At 49.0% G+C, this 18,626-nt stretch overlaps 1 protein-coding gene and 1 non-coding gene across 2 annotated transcripts in view; both read left to right on the forward strand.

Annotated features, from left to right (window-relative positions):
* Positions 1 to 18,626, forward strand: part of LOC119179900 (uncharacterized) — a 127,589-nt gene that overhangs the window by 93,003 nt on the left and 15,960 nt on the right. Inside the window, exon 2 of the mRNA XM_037431016.2 lies at positions 17,918 to 18,292. Within this exon, the coding sequence (XP_037286913.2) occupies positions 18,237 to 18,292 (56 nt within the window). The 5' untranslated portion in view covers positions 17,918 to 18,236. The remainder of the gene's footprint in view (positions 1 to 17,917; positions 18,293 to 18,626) is intronic.
* LOC119180459 (U1 spliceosomal RNA) lies at positions 12,228 to 12,390 on the forward strand. The gene has a single exon (XR_005111048.2). It is a non-coding gene; the product is annotated as a U1 spliceosomal RNA (small nuclear RNA).

Below are 18,626 nucleotides of genomic sequence, written 5' to 3' on the forward strand. Positions count from 1 at the left end.
CCTACGTTAAGCAAAGCACACAGAATCCCGTCTACGTCACCTTAAGCAGGTGCACCACAATTCAGAGCCTCTACCTGCGCGCATTAGGCTCATGGAAACGTGGAACGCCGCAAGACCGATGATCATCGGCTACAAACAAGGCCGACGCACTCTGTCTCTAGAAAATGTGGGACGCATTTACAAGGGGGTGGGGTAGAGGAGGAGTGCAGGAGCAGAGAGAGGGGGATGGGTGCGCATGCGCAGATGAGGTGCCGACGCTGCACTGCCGAGGAACCCTATCATTGCCCACGTCAGCAACTCGGGATAGTGAAAGGGGATCGTAGGAGAGAGAGAAGGAGGGGACGCACATGCACAGTCAGGGTGATCACGCCACACACTGGAGTTATTTTAGTACATTTATGGGGTTGAACTCCACCATAAGCTGCTTCGCATAGAAAAAATGGGTTCAGCCTTCGAGTTGTCTTATGGTCTCACATAATCATATAGTGGTTTCAACACGTTAACCAGTGGTGGATCCAGGGGAGGAAGGTAGGGTCGATTACTTTCCCCTACCTAAAACCCTGTGTCGAGAGCTCGATTCCATCGCTTCAGTGCTTGTCATCTACCTCCTATCACCGATTGGCACAATATAGTGGGACCACTGTGATCGCAAATTAGGAGTACGAGTGCAGTGATGAGGTTAATTCAAGTCAAGTCAAGTCAAGTTTATTAAATAGTCCAGTTGAGTTACATGGTTAGCGTTATTACAGCAGGAGGTCCTAAAGTTTCAGAGAAACTGACGGGGGACCTCCTATAGCTACATGGATGAAGGAAGGAAGGAAGGAAGGAAAATAGAGGAAAAAGAAAGGCAAGGAGGTTAACCAGCCTATAGGCAGCCGGTTTGCTACCCTGCGCATGGGAGAGGGATGGGGGAGATGAAAGAGAGCGGAGAGGGAAGATAGAAACAGCACATTTAGCAGCACACGCGCGCAGACTCAGTCATAGTCCAGTCTTGTCTTTCGCGGTGTGTGACATTGCTGTTACAGTCGCTTGTTCAAGTCGGTGTCGCGTAGGAATTTTAACAAAGCCTTCGTCGCCTTCTGTTGCAAGGTCTTCTCTCGGGCACTTGACAGAATAGTGTCCACAGACATTTGGCTGTTGTCGATGCGCGCAAAAGCAGACGCCAGTGACTGTCTCTGGATTTCATACAATGGACAGTCACACAGGATGTGGTGTAGCGTCTCTTCGCAATGACAGGCATCGCAGAGAGCGTTGTCAGCCATTCCTATGACAAAGGAGTAAGATTTTGTAAATGCCACTCCTAGCCATAAGCGATGAAGAAGGGTGGCTTCTCTTCGGTCGAGTCCAGTGGGCATGCGGAGAGCCATCAAAGAGGACAGGTGGTGTTGACGATTCGTATCGATGCTTGGTGGGCACCATAGTGAAAACGTGATTTCACGCGCAAGTCGTCGAAGATTACTGGCAGCATCAATCCTCGAAAGTAGTATGGCTTCTTCTCGTGTTCCTTCAAGGGCTGCCCGCGCGGCAGTATCGGCATGTTCGTTCCATATGATGCCACAGTGACTTGGCAGCCATTGAAGCGTCACATGATGCCCTTTCTCGAGTAAAGTGTGGAGAAGGCATCAAATTTCGAAAACAAGCTGTTCGTACGGGCCGCGACGCAGTGCTGAGAGCACAGATTGTAGGGCAGCCTTTGAGTCGCTGAAAATCGACCATTGTTGCGGTGGTTCTCGATTGACCACACAAAGTGCAGCGCGCAAAGCAGCTAGTTCCGCTGCTGTAGATTGCGTGGAGTGGTCAGTCCTAAAGCTGATGGTAACACCTCTTGCTGGGATAACTACTGCCCCTGACGAACACTGGTGGTTCGTGGAACCATCGGTGTATACATGTATGCTGTCTGAATATTTCTCGTGCAAAAGAAGGAGAGACGGTTGTTTCAGCACGGGCGACGAAAACTCAGATTTCCTCCGGATCCCTGGTACACTAAGATGCACTGTGGGTCGAATAAGACACCAAGGTGGTATGGATGGTTTAGATTCATGAGTGAAGCCCGAGGGAAGTTTATCGTTGTATTTCACGATAATTTTGGCGAACGATGCTTGGCGCCTCTCTGAAGGCAACAGTGCAAGGTGATGGCCGGGGGCACGTGCGAAGTGTCGGATGTGCGTTCTCAGGACTTCTACAACAATGTGAGTTTGTATCGGATAGTCCCCAGCAATTGCAATTGTTGCTTCTGTTGACGTACATCTGGACAGACCGAGGCACACTCTCAGCGCTTGGGCTTGTACTGCCTGTAAAACACGAACATTGGTCTTGCAGGTATTGCTAAGCACGGGCAAGCTATATCTGAAGAAACCGAGAAACAGGGCCCTGTAGAGCTCCATCATTGCGTCTACTGACATCCCCCACGTCTTTCCTGCCTGGAACTTGAACAGTTGAGAAATAGCGGTCAGGCGCTTCTTCATATAGGTCACATGCGGACTCCAACAGAGGTCCCTATCAATAATGATGCCCAGAAACCGGTGGGTTTTGGCGTAAGAAATCGGTCGCCCGCAGATTGAGATGACATAAGGGGTCATTGCTTTGCGAGTGAAAGCCACCAGCGCGCATTTTTCTGGTGATATGCTGAGACCTTGTTTTAACAAGTAGTTGGCAATCATAGTTGCTGCTTTTTGAAGCCGGGAACGTATCTGAGGACGTGTGACTGCCGATGTCCAGAAAGAGATGTCGTTTGCGTATATTGAGATTTTAATGGTGCTTGGCAAGTATTCAGCAAGGCCAATTAGTGCAAGATTGAATAGCGTCGGGCTAAGAACTCCGCCTTGAGGTACACCCCTGGAAGTATAGCGTCGCGTAGTTCGGCCATCTTCTGTTAACACAAAGAATGACCTTGCAGCCAGGTAACTCGAAATCCACCGAAAGACTCGACCACCAAGGCCAACCATCGCAAGAGCACCCAAGATGGCTTCATGTAGTACATTATCATAAGCGCCTTTGACATCTAAAAACAAAGCTGCAGATAGTCGCTTACGGGATCTTTCGTGCTGAACGTACGAAACTAGATCAACGACATTGTCAATAGAAGAGCGGTCGCGTCGGAAACCAGCCATTGAATTCGGATAAATCTTGTAGTATTCAAGATACCACTCCAGGCGGCCTAGTATCATCCGTTTCATTATCTTCCCTACGCAGCTGGCCAGTGCTATTGGGCGGTATGAGGTGAGTTCGAGTGGGGATTTGCCCTGCTTCAAGATGGGTAACAAGCGGCTTACTTTCCAGTCATCAGGAACATTGCCATCCTGCCACGAGATGTTGTAGAGGCTCAACAGTTCTCTCCTTGCACCTTCCCCAAGGTTGCACAAGGCTCGGTACGGAATACCATCTGGGCCCGGAGAAGTTGAACGCCTGCAGAGAGCTAGTGCCGCCTCGAGCTCCTCTATTGTAAAAAGGAGGTCCATGTGGTAGTCACGGGAACGGGGGACGTCACCTCTCACTGGAGAATCTGGACGGGTGGCTTGGTTGGCGATCTGCGCACAGAAATCTTCTGCGGCATCGATGTCTTGCCTCCTTTGAAATAGCGCGAGCGCTTTGAATGGAAAGCGCTGTTCCGTAGGGTGACGCAGACCTTGCACCGTTTTCCAAATGTGTGAGAGTGGCTTGCGAGGGTCTAGTGACTGGCAAAACGTTGTCCATCGTTCCGACGCTAATCTATCCATGCGACGCCGAATCTTCTTTGGCATCCTCCTGGCTGCCCTAAGATCGTGAATTGATTTTGTACGCCGATACCGACGCTCCTCTCGGCGTCGCAGTGCTCGGAGTCGCTCCAACTCTATTTCAAAGTCGTTTCGTGTGAAAGATATCGTCACCGTGCGAGTGGCGTTTTGCATTGTGCTCTTAATTGTTTCCTTTAACCCAGATCGTAGGCCATCGCTGCAAGCATCTTCCATGTCAGATTTGAAGTTGGTCCATTGGACTGCTCGAATGGTCGTCCGTGGACCACAACTAGACAAGCCTTTGATGTTAAGGTAGATTGGAATGTGATCACTTCCTCGTGTCTCAACATCTGGAAACCACTTGACGTATCTCGCGAGGGAGTTGGAGACAAAAGCAAGGTCGAGACAGCTGCCGTACGTCACCCCTCGAAGAAAAGTGGGGCTGCCGTCGTTCAGGAGAGGAAGGCCATAGTTGTAGGCGATGTTTGCTAACCTGCGTCCTCTGGCATTTGTCCGCGTACTTCCCCATGCGTTACTGTGCGCATTGAAATCACCTATGAGGACCCATGGTGCAGGACACACTCTCAAAATATCCGCTAATCTCCTGGAATCGAGATTACTTGACGGCGATATATAAACGCCTATGAGAGTAAACATGAGTTGGTTCTTTTTCACGGTGATGCAGACATACTGATTGTCATCGTGAGGTGCAATTGGTTGCACAACATACGTCAGTTCACGACGAACAAAGACGATAATTTTGCTGCACGCACCGTTCGTTGAAGACATTACAGCTTCGTACCCCGATAGTATTATTGGTTTCGACAAATTGGGTTCACAAATGACGATGATTGGAAACACGTTGGTAAACACAAACTGACGAAAATCTGAAAGGCGTGATTTTAGTCCTCTGGCGTTCCATTGAATGACGGATGCAGCCTTGACTTCTTTACGAAAAGTTGAGGTGTGAGTAGCCATCTTCCAAGTTGAGAGATTCAAGCACTGGGCTTAGGGCGTCCAATAGTCCAAGTGCGCTTCGAGCAGATGGTGTCTTCATGTCGACTAATATCGCTCGGATGGCTTCTATAAGGAAACGCAGCACCGAGATCACTTGACGATCAGTTTTAGGCAAATCTTCCATGGTTGGAGATGGCTCTTGTGTGGCCACCACCTGCAGAGGTTCCTTGGCAGAAGAGCGCGTCGGGAGCGTGGGTCATTCCTCCAGAGAAGGAGGCTTCTCTGTTTCTTTCGTACAAGTGGTGGGCCCTTTCGCGGCGCTACTGGATAGAACCGCTAAAGAGTGGGAAGGAGCATCTCGGGAATGTGCCTTCTTTGAAGACTTTCGATGATGCCGACGTCGACGCCGACGCCGGACTACTTCGGCTGCCTCCCTGAGTGTTGAGTTGTCTCGGGCCATTTGTCTGAGAACCGCGCGCTCCTTTTGGATTCGAGAACAGTCTTTCGACGAGGCAGCATGAGGACCACGGCAGTTGGCGCACTTCAGAGTAGTCGCCCGACAGGCGTCTTCAGCATGAGGTTCAGCGCAGCGGGGACACAGTCGTAAGTTGGGGCAGACGCCCTTGACGTGTCCTAGCCTGAAGCACTGATGACATTGAAGTGGCTTTTTGATGAATAGTCGAACCGGATGTCAAAAATGTCCAACTTTAACGTGGGACGGTATGCAATCTCCCTTGAAAAACACTTTTACGCAGCGCGTATTTCCAAGGCGCCGCACTTGTGTAATGACAGTTCCCTCGTTTGCAGGCTTGATGAGGGTAGAAAAGTCAGCATTAGGAATGGCAGTGTCGATGTCATAAATTACACCTGCAATTGATTTGTCATCCATCGGGATAAAGGGGCGCATTTTAACGCCACCTAGCTCACTCATTTGCTGCAGCTGTCCTAGCGCACTCACATCGTGCACGTCTATGGCGAGAATGTTCTTCCTTGGGTTTACTCGTACGTCTTTAATTTGATGTGGCACCGCACATTCGAGAGCAACCGAAAGGGCTTGCCTGTTAGGAAGCCGTAGGTTGCTTGATGGATCTTCGGGCATGAAGATGATGACGTGCGGCCAGCGCGCAGGCTTTGAATGCACAGTCGCTGTGCTTGCAGGAGCTGATGCTGCTGTATTCGTCGTCCTTCTCTTCGCCCTCTTACCCCGGACAGGTATAAAGCTGCCATCGGATGTGTCGTCTTCCGACATAGAATAGAGGTCGGTGTCCTCAGTGTCACTGGGACAGCCAGCTCGCTTCCTTGTGGTTGACGGGTGTGAGGACCTGTGACCAGGCGGGCCTCTGGCATGCTCCATGTCCATCACCGCAAGACGGAGAGGCGAGGCACCTCAAAAGACCGATGATTTCACTAAAATAAAACAGAGCGCAGAAACAAGCGTTCTTCTAAAGAGACACTTCTTCTTCCTCCACACATACATGGATGGGGTAATTACAAAAAATACAGCAATAGTATACGGACTTGTGAGTAATAATGAATAATCTTGATTAACAATAAAAATACGATCAATACACAACATAAAGGTAATACTCACTATTGAAAAATAACAAGGAAATAGTCAAAAGCAAGTGAAGACAAAAAACAATATTAATGAACTCTACGTGACAAATGCAACACGTTTCATTATCAGTGTTATCAATTATACAAAGGCAAATTGAAGTAGTAAAATAGCACAGAACTGTGGAGGGCTATTAACAGTTAATTTCACAAATCGGATGAGTTGATTAATTCCTGAACGTAATATTTCTTACTGCGCGAAGTGAAAATACAGTATATGTGTGAACCTACACGAGACCACTCGCAAATAGAGCAACTAGAGGGACCTGCCGGTGAGGTAGTGCAACGTCCCATGACGCCGAATAAGAGGTGTTTCAATTTGCGTTCAGGCAAGGCGGCAAAGGAACCATACATATTTTACGGCTGCGCCGACGTGCACGACAAACGCAGCTGCACAGTCACTCGATAAATCAAACAAAACAAATAGAGCAGCTCACCAGGGGTGGAGGGGCCAATTTTCGCAGTCGTTCATCTGTTCAAAGTAAAAAGTAAAGGAAACTAAAAGGGAAGGGGCTAACTGCCAGACAACAGTGCAAAAGCAGCTGTAAAAGTTTGCTTGATTGTTTGTAAACTGTTTTTTTCATCGTTTTAGAAGATCTCGGAAAGTTCTTATTGACTATATGAATACGTTTTGTGATGTTGTATGCCATAAAATTAACTCACGAACTTCTAGGGAAAACACCGTAAGATTTTGAGGTTTGAGATTGTTTTGATGAGTTAACCACGTCCGTTTTCAATACCAGCCTCCAGCGGACAACCATTGCAACCATTCAACTATTCCAATTCGATCTGCGCAGGCTCAGGACACGTACAACCAATGAACAAATTTGGTCGTTTTGCTGCTCCAGGGTATCAATATTCCGTAATTCGTGTACATACCAATCTTAGAAACCTTGGTAGTTTGTGTCCGCAAACGTATATCTCAAAGTTGTATCGAATTTACGTGGAATGAGTCGTATGTTCTGTTGCGAAAACGAGACGCCAACACGGTCCCGAAGGTGCCACTGCTCCGAACTCCGCCGACAAGGTCACCAGCCGTTTGGTAGCGTGTGTTACTCAGCTCACGACTGCTTCTGCGCAGAGCTTATACACGAGCGTACGAGACGATGGTGAGTTAAGGCAAGGTTTATGTACATCATAGAAATAGAGGCGTTACAAATTCGGCATTGGGGCCGACAGTTTAGATACTCGAACAGCCGAGATGTCTTCTCCCGCTCGCTGTTACGAAGCGCACCGTCGACGAGGTTACGATGGGTGCCACGAAACTCGCCGCTGCCAAGGCCACTGACCGCGGCGACAGCGAAAGGGCTCGAAGCAACGAGAGGCTTCACTGACACATAGGTCTACTGCTGGCGACGCGCCGCAGGGCTTTTTTTATAGGCACCAGGTGGATCCTTTGAGTCGCCAAACATCCAACCAGGAGCTCCGCTGGCCCTGATGTCAGAATCCTCCAATGGGGCCCACCGCCGCGCCGCGTCATGCTCATCAAATCCGGAGCCGCTGCGCGTGGTTGCAGCCAAGGACAAGTGACGTTCCCACGCATTGCGTAAGACTCGCCAGACTGGAAGGCGCCGATTGCTTCAACGGGCTCGTGGGCTGAGGGAGCTCACTGTGCGTTGCGGGACAGACCGGCGCCGCCACTTAATGACGTCGTTGAGTCGATCGTGTCAGGCGGGCTCGATTGCTGGCCTTGACACAGATTGCCTTTGCAGAGGCATTGAGGTTCGGTGTGGACTCGCAGGCGTAACAGTTCACTACCTTGGAGTGTTCTATGCATACAGCCTGAAAATAGAGCTCTTCTTCAAGTACGCCGGGTCGCTTGAACGAAGAGCGATGTGGCTACGCCATCGATGAAGCAGCCGCACGCAGCGTAAATCTAATGTGCGACAATACAGTACAAAACGTATACACAGCACGCCTTAGTAAACGGTGGACTCTGCATGAACGAAAACACTGGATAAACTATCCTGCACTTGTTTGCTTTATTTTCCTGGTCTTTTAGGGCTGAAGATCAGGTCATACACTCTGAGGAAAAATATATACATAAAATCGTGTGCTGCTCTGATCGGCGACTTCTGACTTGCCGTGTATGCAACTCTCTTCAAAGCACACGTTAACTCTCCTGGCAAATAGTCATCAACTGGTTGCGTTGGTTGGCCTTTTTTGAAATATACTATATATGCTAAGGAATTCTCTCTCCCTCTTACTACGAAAGATAATACGACCGGGCTTAGAGGGGGGTCCTTGCTCGGCCATTGATTGAAATTCAAGATGATGGCGGAAGAACCGCAAAGAATTAAAAAAGATTCCCCCACCTCCCCGAAGAGAATCGTGAAGCAATGGAAATGCATTTCTCGCGCCGAAAGAGGGCACCATTGCCGTCCGCCACTCGCCTTCACCGACTTCTGCCATCGCCTTAAAAGGCGCCCAGCCAGCAAACGATCGAGAGTGAGAAGCGAACGAACGGAAGAGTGGAGCGCCAGCGTTCTCGGTGAGGGGGGGGGGGGGGGGGGGAGTGTTTATGTTTAGAAGAAGGAAAAGAAAAGAAAAGTGAGCCCCGCAACTGTCTGCATCAGGGTGCGACACCTCAGCAGTAGCTCACAAGGGATGGGGGTGAGGAGGGGTTAAAATGATAGGAATAAAGGTGTAGAGAGAGAGAAAGAGAGATGGGGTAAGCCAGAGAGCGACGACATATCGAGGGGATTGGAGAGGTAGGAAATATGGAAACACGGTCACAGGAGTCCGAGGACAGGGCACCACTTGCGAGAGCTCTTGTCGGCGTCAGGAGATGGCGTAGAGCAAGTCCTGTCGGTCAGAGCTACACTGTCGTCGGAGGTCGGCGTCAGAAGATCACGTAGGGCGAGCCAAGTCGGCCAGAGCTACGCTGACGTCGGAGATCGCGAGAGCACAACCGGTCGGCACGGAATCCAGCGAGCGAGTCCACCAGCTTTCTCGGATCGGCGTTGACGTTTCACAGCAGCGTCTCGAGAGCATGTTTCCCGATGTGCTTGAGAGGAGCCCAGTCAGCGAACGATCGAGAGTGAGGCGCGAGTGGAGGGGCGCAGAGAGCAGCGAGAGCGAGTGGCGAGAGAATGAGTGGTGTAGCCCGGGCCGGCGGCACTTGCTTTCACTCTAAGCACACGTCAAGACGATATGTAGCGTACTGTTCGTGCGAGCACTGATCCCTCGCTCTGCCCATGCGTACGTCTAGATGCGTAATTTGGCCACAGCCAGAGTGATTCATTGCGTACCCCGGTTGTTTGCTTAGCTCGTACCGCGACTGCATGCATTCACTCAACGATATTGTCCGACGAGACGAGATGCGTTGCGAAGAAGGGATCCATTGATCGTCATAACCGCGTTACCACGCCCGGAGATCACGCGTCTCGTGTATAGGCGGTGCATGCACGTACCGGAGCAAAACGGCCAACTCAGCATTTTCGTATTTGCGTTTGCAAGCGTCTGACCATATGCTTGATTATGTTTGCGCACGTGTGCACGTGTGTGTGTTTTGTGGGGGTGGAATAGAAGGTGAAGGAGAGAAAGGCCCGCTAATACTACTGTATTGCGCCAATGGTCGCCACGTGCAATACACCATACTCCTTTCATAATTCTTCAGTAGGCACCATGAACCGACGACGTACAGTTGAACGTGAGAGCCTTGAGTCCTGCGTCCACTACCATCGAACGCAGCAATCTAGTTTAAGCTCACGTTTTTTTACGTTCTGTTCTTTTCATCTCTCTTTTTTCATCCCCCAATGCCATTCTCCGAGTGTAGGATAGCAAACCAGTCCCTCGTCTGGTTGATCTTCCTGCCTCTTATGCCTCTTTTCCCCCCTCATTTTCCTCCTGGTCACGAAACTTCGCCGTGACTTTATGCGGGAGCTTACATAGCACGGAAAGCTGCCGCGAAGTGGCGACACCGTCGCCTAGGGGCCAGCCCTTTTCAGATTGACTCCGCAGAGGCCGCAGATGCAACTGGCGTGAGCTTGAAGTTCGCACGTGTACTTTGCATCTGTGATTGCTTGTCAGATAGGGGAGAAGTTCAGGTATTGAATGTAGTAGATGTGGCGCGTTCACGTGATGATGCTGTTCAGGTGCGCTGCGTATTGAGGGGCCGTTTCGGCTGCAAAGGCACTACTGAGGTGTATCGTCATTTGGCATACCAAGTATTCGTGGGCAGTTTGATAACTTGAGCCATGACGCGGCAAGAAGCGGGCAACTTTCGCATTGATTGCAACTTGGAAGCATGTGCACGTGTGTGGGAGGAAGTTTGATTCATCGGACACCATCTGTTGATTTCAAGATAAACAGTGACACCGCTGATGTTTCATTCCGTCCAGTGCGTCATAGTCATGTCAAAACATTTTTTTTTTCTTTTGAGGCCTGTTGGGCCAACTCAATAAACATTTCGCAGTAACAAATGTCTATGTGCGTCGTCTTCAGGCACACTGGGCCACCAGTTGAAATTGAGAGAGGTCAACTTTATTATTTTCCAGCAGATTTCTGGGATGGACTCTCATCTAAGGGCTAACGGAGAGACCGCGTCTCCCGGCAGCTTCCGCGGCCTGCTAAATTGCCAAGAGTTGCTTATCTATAGGCCCGAATTGTTTAACTTTTCTTTGCGCCTTGTATTCAGTAGGAAAACATTTTCAGAAGTTCCAAGTTTAATTCGTGTAATTGATACAATAAAACAGAATGGAAATATTGTCGAAAAAAGCGGGGTTTCGGCCGAGACGTACCACATAAGAAAAATATATATACAGGCGTCACTGCGGCCGCTCCACTTACTAGCCTTTATTTTACTGTAACGCCCCTATAGCTCTTTAATAAACGGAGGCGGCAGTTTCATGTACAGAACAGTTATGAGTGACTAAGTCTACACATAGGACAGCTATGAAAGATAAAAAAAAACACCAGGCCTGCGCGTAAGGCGCACCACAGTCACAGCGAAAGCTAGAAGAGCGCCATGTACGAGCCTTTTCTAGACAATCGTTGGGTAACTATACTGCAAGCATACTTGCTTGATCCCACTACGGCATTAATAATAAGATTTTTTTGGTAGTAAGCCGGCATTCGCTATGTCATTTTTTGTAAATCTTTTGAGAAATGTGTTATCCGCTAAACACTTGCTAGGAATTTTGTACCAGTTGTTCACGCAGTGGCTGACGACGATGAGGAATTATGCCTGAAGTGGGTATGCGACACAGTTAATAGGTGAATAGAACAAGATTTCTCTAATGGGTTGGAGCATTGGACGACTCACTCGTTACGCTATTCACTTTGTGCGATGACTTTCGCTATTCTATAACGCTTTATAAGTTGTATTAACGAGATTTCTTTCCCGACATCAAGCCTGCCCAAGGCAAGTTTGCCAACAAGTTCGAAGCACCGGCGTTGCTCTGTGAAATAAACATAGAACTCGCGTTGCTCTGTCTTCCGAGAAGCAGCTGCTCAAGTGCGCAGTGTTGTCGAGACTTTTGACCCCGTTCCGAAGTGGCTTCCCGTTCTTGGCGCTTGTGTGTGTTTGCCTGACTTTGATGAAGTATGTTATGTGTACTTTACTGGTGATAATTTCATTGATTAAAGAAAAAAAAACTGGCGTTGCTCTGTGGCAGAATACTGGGTTGGCACCCTGCGGACCCGGGTTCGAGTGCCACTGTGTCATTGGCGCTGGCTTTTTTTTCCTAATTTCGTGCGATGTGGTTACAGACAACTACGGTAGTGCGTGACCGGAGTTGTGATTGCATAACAGCTTTCACTGTAAAAAAGCGTACAAACTAGGAATATAGCCACGCAGGCGAGATGCTTTTGAGTTTCTATAAATCATTTCGAAAGATTTCATTCCTTAGCAGCGTTTTCTGTGGAATGTAAGCTGCTCGCCATCTTAATTAAGCTGCTCGTGTGTCTTGGGAAGTGTCATGGTGTCATGACATTCAAGGCATAGTTACCTTATGTCGGATTCCCGGTGATCAATTAGTCCGGTGTCCCGTGCCGAGACCCATTCATTGCACTGCGGTGGGCTGAAGCACGCCACTAACCCAAAGCGGGGTAGGTGGGGCATGTAATTTTTGGTAGCGGAGCTCGGCATACGCGCCAGCCCCTGCCATATTCAAATGGCAAACAAGACTGAAATGATGGGTGTGATAGAAGCGTTTTGTATAGATATTGGTGTTGTCGGGCATAGTAATAAATCATGCGCCATCCGCAATCACTACAGTACAGTTAAAACACTTTAGTCAAAGACGTCACCATCTGTTGGTTTTCGCGCAATAGTGTTCAGAAGCTTTTTAACGGAAATTCAGGTGGCAGCGTTGGCGTCGTAGGTTGTGAGCAAAAAATCATCTTAGAGCGACGGAAACATCATTGATTGATATGATTGAGTAATATGTCGGGTTTAGCGCCCCAAAACCACCATATGGTTATGAGAGACGCCGTAGTGTAGGGCTCCGGAACTTTTGACCACCTGGGACTGAAAAGTCAAGTAACATGCAAGTAAAATGAATAAGAATCTCCGGGTCCGAGTGAAGATAGGAACTGAGGCTGTCTGTGCGGCAAGAAAATGTTCTATAACAAACCCACGAGTCTGCTTGGAAACATAAGGAAAAAAAAACTCAATTTGCTTGAAAATGCAGTGAAAATAACATTCATGCTTTACAAACACACGAGTTCTGTTTTGATTGATTGACGTGTGGAGTTTAACAGGCCAAAAATAGCGTATAATTATGACAGATGCCATGAGGAAGGACTCCAGAAATTTCCACCAGCTGGGGTTCTTTAATCTGCCGCCATACCTGAGACGACGGGCCTAGAGCATTATCGCCTCCATCGAATATTCAGCCACAGCAGCCGGGATCCAATCCCGCCGCTTGCGAGTCAGCAGCCGAGTACCTTAGCCAGCTCACCACCACGGCGGGGCGCGCGTCCTGTATACATACTGGACAACGCAACATGTAATATCGCAGTAATACTGCATGGTACAAGCGTACGCTGCCATAAGGCGTCAGAACATGTGATTATCATAATGACTTAGTGGTTTAAAACCGGCCACCATCACAAAAGGCAAACACGTATTTAATAAGATCATGTAGTGGGTACATATAAAGTAAGTTTGACAACATTCTACACGCATAATTGCTCGTGGTTTAAAACATGCTATTCATTACACAGAATGCAGACATATGCGATAGCTTCACTGGCACAAGCCACTTTAACTTTATGAATTAAATTGTAGTAATGCACAATTTAAACATCTCGTGTAACGTATACCATAAAAAGTATGCACTAAGTGCGTGAAGTGTGCACTAGGGACCGGATATCACTGCCGCTTTCAACTCTGAAAGGCGAAACTTATGAGTCACCCAATTTCTGCCATGTCGAGGCATTGGATGCTTCCTGCCACTCCCGTGCCTCCGAGATCACACCGTTTTTGACCAAACGACGATGTCAAGCAATGACATTAAACGATGGCATAGCGACGTCACCTTAGTGACTTGCTCACATGATGACGATTTTTTCGCATCACTCATGTGGACGTCGAAGGCCACTTCTCGCGTTCGATGACGCTTCTAAGGCTTTCGCCTCAATACGGTCCATGAGCAAGTTACGCAAATGCGGTGCGTGAACACGGCAAGGAAGTACGGTAACGTCCCTACTTTCCAGTGACAGTGCGTCCCCCGGGTGACAGTTTCCTCGTTAACAATTCGTAGGCTGAAGGTCAAAGCGAAGCGGAGCAAACGCACAGTTTTTGAAAAAAAAAAAAGCTTTTGTGTTTTGGGCCGCCTTCGCTGCTAAAAAATCAACGATCAGAAGAGGAGGATTGGTACGGTAATACCGTATGCTATTTGGGTACCGTATTTCCGTAACTTGCTAGAAGACCATAATGTTGCGTCACCATCATGGACTCTCCATCGGCCACGCCCCTTTGACTTTGAGAGTAGCGGTTCGTGTGCGTGTGCTTCGAGCAGCTATAGTAACGCGAGGACGAATCTAGCAAATCGCACAGCGTGAATGAGTAGGAAAAATAAGAACAAAAAACTGCTAACGAATTAGAAAGACATGCACTGTTAGAGCGTGCTTTGCGGCGAGCTTCCCACTGAATGAATTCGGAACAGGCCGGAGCAAATAAGGATAAAAACACTCGTCTCTTGATCTTATTCATTGTTCTTCGGTTCCACACTTCCCAGCAAGAAATATGAACTTAATTCAATGTGCGACGGAGTGCGTCTCTCATCACATTGATAGCTGACTCATCCACTGGTTCAGTTCTGTGTTATCTTTCACTCGGTTATCCAGACGCCACACACGTTTGCCGCCACGTCCGAACTGGCGCCATCTTCTGCCGCGTTATCTCCTTGGCGGTGTTGGCGCAAAGCCTGTAGCTTTTCTACTATTCTCGATCTGTTCACGCCATGCCCCCAGTTGATCTAACTAGCTCTGTCTCTATTTAACTGTCGCCCTTGCCTACGCTCCATTGGTAAACTATCCGTCGACTCAACCCTGAGCCCGAGTTTTGTGCACATGCCACGGAAACTCGTTACTCTATAGAACGGTCTAGCTGTCTGCGAACTGAGATACAACAGATCGTGGTTCACCGCGCTTTTGCGCACTCTCTCTCTCCTCTACTTTCCTTACCCGGTTAACGTGGCAAAGTCTAGTTCCGAACATGATTACTATCCACGCAGCTGGCGCTCATTGTAATCTAATTTAGTTGCGAGCAGCCGGAGCCGCACTGTCGGTTGGGTGTGTGCGATCCGGGTGTGTACCTTCGAATTGAAGGTAGCGGCCAGTGTGCATTGGCTTCCTATGAACGGAGAACTCTAGGTCGTTGCGTTTTCTTGCCACCTGGACGTCGAGAAAGGGCAGGCAGTGGTCGCTTTCACACTCGGTCGTGAATTGTATGGCTGGGTGCACGGAATTCGGGTGTTGTCTGAAGTTTTCAACTTCAGCCGTCTTAATGACGCAAAAGCAGTCGTCCATATAACGAGTCCTCCAGGTGGCAAGAAAGTGCAACGGCCTGGAGTTCTCCGTTCGTAGGAAGTCAACGCACACTGGCCGCTACCTTCAATTCGATTCTTTCCACCCCGCCTGCCACAAGGCCTCTGTTGTGACCACGCTACTCGAGAGGGCCAGGAACTTATGCTCTAATGACACCGAGCGAAAGAAAGAGGAGGCCCGCGTAATTGCTGACCTCAGAAAAAACGGATAACCAGAAAACTTCATTCGAGCCGCCACGTGCCACGCAGAGCAACAGAGGATATGAATACCCCAATCAACCTTAATTGGCAGCACCCCGAAACGTGTACCATTCCCATACGTTCAGGGAACCAGCGAGATGTTGGCGCGGATCTTCAGGAAGGAAGGGGTTCGCATCGCGCACGTGCCTTCGTGTACGCTGGGCCGCCTCCTCCCCCGCCCGAAAGACCGGCGAACAATGGACAGGAGCCCCAGTGTCGTTTACGAAATTCCGTGCGCCGAGTGCTCCTCGTCGTATATCGGCGAGACGAAAAACCTACCGTAACAACTGAACCAACACGCCAACGATGTGCGGAAGTTCTATAAAGAGCGCAGCGCAGTCGCCGAACATGCTGAGACGTTGTATCACAAAATAAATTTCGAAGCGACGGCCATCCTTGAAAGCAAGTCGAACTGGAGGAGAAGGTTGTTACTCGAGTCGTACCACATACAGAGGCAGCCCATAATATCAACCGCTCTCTCAGAACCCCTCCCCCAGTGTATTCACATGGACTGCGCTCCACGGCAAAACGAGAGAGAGAGAGAGAGGTCATTAGCCACCCCGCGAGTGCTTCGAAAACGCCGCTGCTACGTAGCCTCCGCAGTAAACCCTGAGGAAGGAACCAAGTCAGTTCCGAAACGTCGGGTTTCTTCAAAACTTTTGGTTGGAGTCTAAATCATCTCCCAGTTTCATACCCAACCAGACAGACTTCTGTCGAATGTTTACGTTTCATCATTTGTGCGTGAGAAACGCGGGGCACGTTTCGATCTGCCTTGCGTTCTGCACGTGACCTTCCAATTTGTTGCTATCGCATTCATTGCTTCGCCTTTCAAAGCTGTGACTTTTTCATAACCCGTTTGCCTCTTGGCGCGTGCTATTACGCAGTTATAGTTCACCGTTAGCGTGATAGTGGAGGTTAAATGAATGGCGTTACCGTGAAGCGAACGTTCGTTGCGAACAGCGTCTTATAGTTTAGTTGGATAGCGTTTACGTGGTTTACGTGCCCCAGCTGGGATTGTGGCGCCACCTATCGGAGGGTTGAAAAGTAAAAAGAGTGAAAAGGAGGAAAAAGAGAATGTCTGCCTGTGTCACTGCGTGAAGCATTGTTACAAGTTTATTTTACGAATAATAAAAGTAAATAAATATGGACCACGCACCAAACACGAAATTATTCATATTGTTAATTTATTTACATCGATTTTGTAGTTAGGCCTAGACCTGTTGGATATGAGAAGCTATTTTAAAGACTTCGCCAACTTATCAGTAATTCTCGGTCGTGAAGCTAGCTGAAGGCAAGCGAAGCCACTTTAAACAATCGTTTGCTACGAATAAAGTAAATATTTCAACAACTACACCAAAATAACTACGAATTAGGCTTCCGAGAGCGTCGCCATGTTTTACACACTACGTACACCTACGCTGACACGGTAACGTTAAATCTGAAAAATTGCACGCGTATGGTAAGAGGCATGGGTAACTTACGTATTTGCGCATGCGCACTTGGATCCCGCTATCCTGGTACATCCGGCACGGTAAGCCGGGTATACTATAACTGTCTATTAAGTCTCACTATTGTCATCCCCCCCCCCGCCCCGGTCACGCTTGAGCTTTTGTAGCAGTGGTAAGAAACAAACATAATGATGTACACACTGGTCGGCAACGTCAGTATGTGCGTGATAGCGACAAATGGTCGGCAGTCAGAATACTCGCGTACTTCGCAAATTTCTTCATAAAATTTGGTGTTTCAGCCCTACAAAATGAATCTTTTATGAAGACTGCCTCAGTTGGGGGACTTCGGACAAGTTGCACCCACCAACAGTTTCTAATAACTAGCCCTTAATATGAGAGCAAAGGTATATCTTAGCATTTCACCCCCGTCAAGACGCCGCCATCGTGGCCGTGACTCGAACCCAAGGCCTCAAGCTCAGCATCTACCACAGAGCCACGCCAGGTCTCGGCACAGCTTTGGAAAAAATACTCCACACAGGCGTCGTTGACATCGTTACACAACTATAAACAACTGGTTATTTAAAACACGCGACTGTTCAACATGTGCTTCTGCCTACAACAGTTACACATATCTCGAGTGGTGTTTCGTAACGTTTCGCTCAACAACAAAAAAATTACATCAGAGTCATCTACACTGCGCATGCGCATAACACAAATTCCCATGGTGCGTGGGATCTGCTTTCTGTGTTGATCTCAGAGCATTCACGAACGTGCTTCCTTTAGCCCTTTAATCGCATTGCCAAATCTCGCATGTTCGAAAATTACGTCGCTCTTTCATTGCGTTCACGTAATTGAGCGCCGGGTGAAGCCCTGATACGTTCATAACGCACTTCATTGCGCACGAACGGAAAACATGTTGCGAGAAGGACGGTTTCTTGCACATGCGCAGGTGGGAACTGGACCGCGAGACAGAGACACACGGCAGCAGCGAGTCGCCAACGGCACTGAACGGTGCCGTGGCAGAACAGTCGCTGCCGCTGATAAAGCTGGTGTGAACCCAGAGACAACAACCTCGACACGTCGGATACGACGAAACCAGCACGACGTCGTGCCAACACAGCGAGTGCTACCACCGCCGCTCAGCTCCGACCGCGCAGCCGCCACCGCCACCCCAGTGCTGCACAACCCACGACCGGGTGCTGCACCAGGTGGGAGCGGAGGCGCCCTGGTCTTCATCGCCGTACCCGGACTACACGGCCGGAAGTGCCATGGCTACGCGCAAGAGACCGCCCGGCTACGGAGGCTACCTGGGTGCCTACCACAGGTTAGACGAATATTATTACTACACGGTTGGTCTAACGTGAATCTGAAGACATGTTCATAGCGAAGTATTAGAGGCCCGTGTACTGAAAGAGAAAACAGGCAACCATCCAGTTCTCGCACTAAACTGCGAGAAAACCCGTATGGATTTTACAGAAAGGAAAGGTTCTCAGTTGCCGAAAAATTCGTCCTAGCCTGGGAATTGAACCCGGGACCAACGGCTTTCCGGGGCAGTGGCTCTTGGTATATAGAGCGACTGCGCCGAAAAGAAATCCGCGTGGACGATATGTTCGCGGCATCGTGTCACGAACAGGTCGTAATCTATTTTTTCTTTCCAT

This window comes from Rhipicephalus microplus, chromosome 7 (assembly GCF_043290135.1).
Source record: "Rhipicephalus microplus isolate Deutch F79 chromosome 7, USDA_Rmic, whole genome shotgun sequence".
NCBI lineage: Eukaryota > Metazoa > Arthropoda > Arachnida > Ixodida > Ixodidae > Rhipicephalus > Rhipicephalus microplus.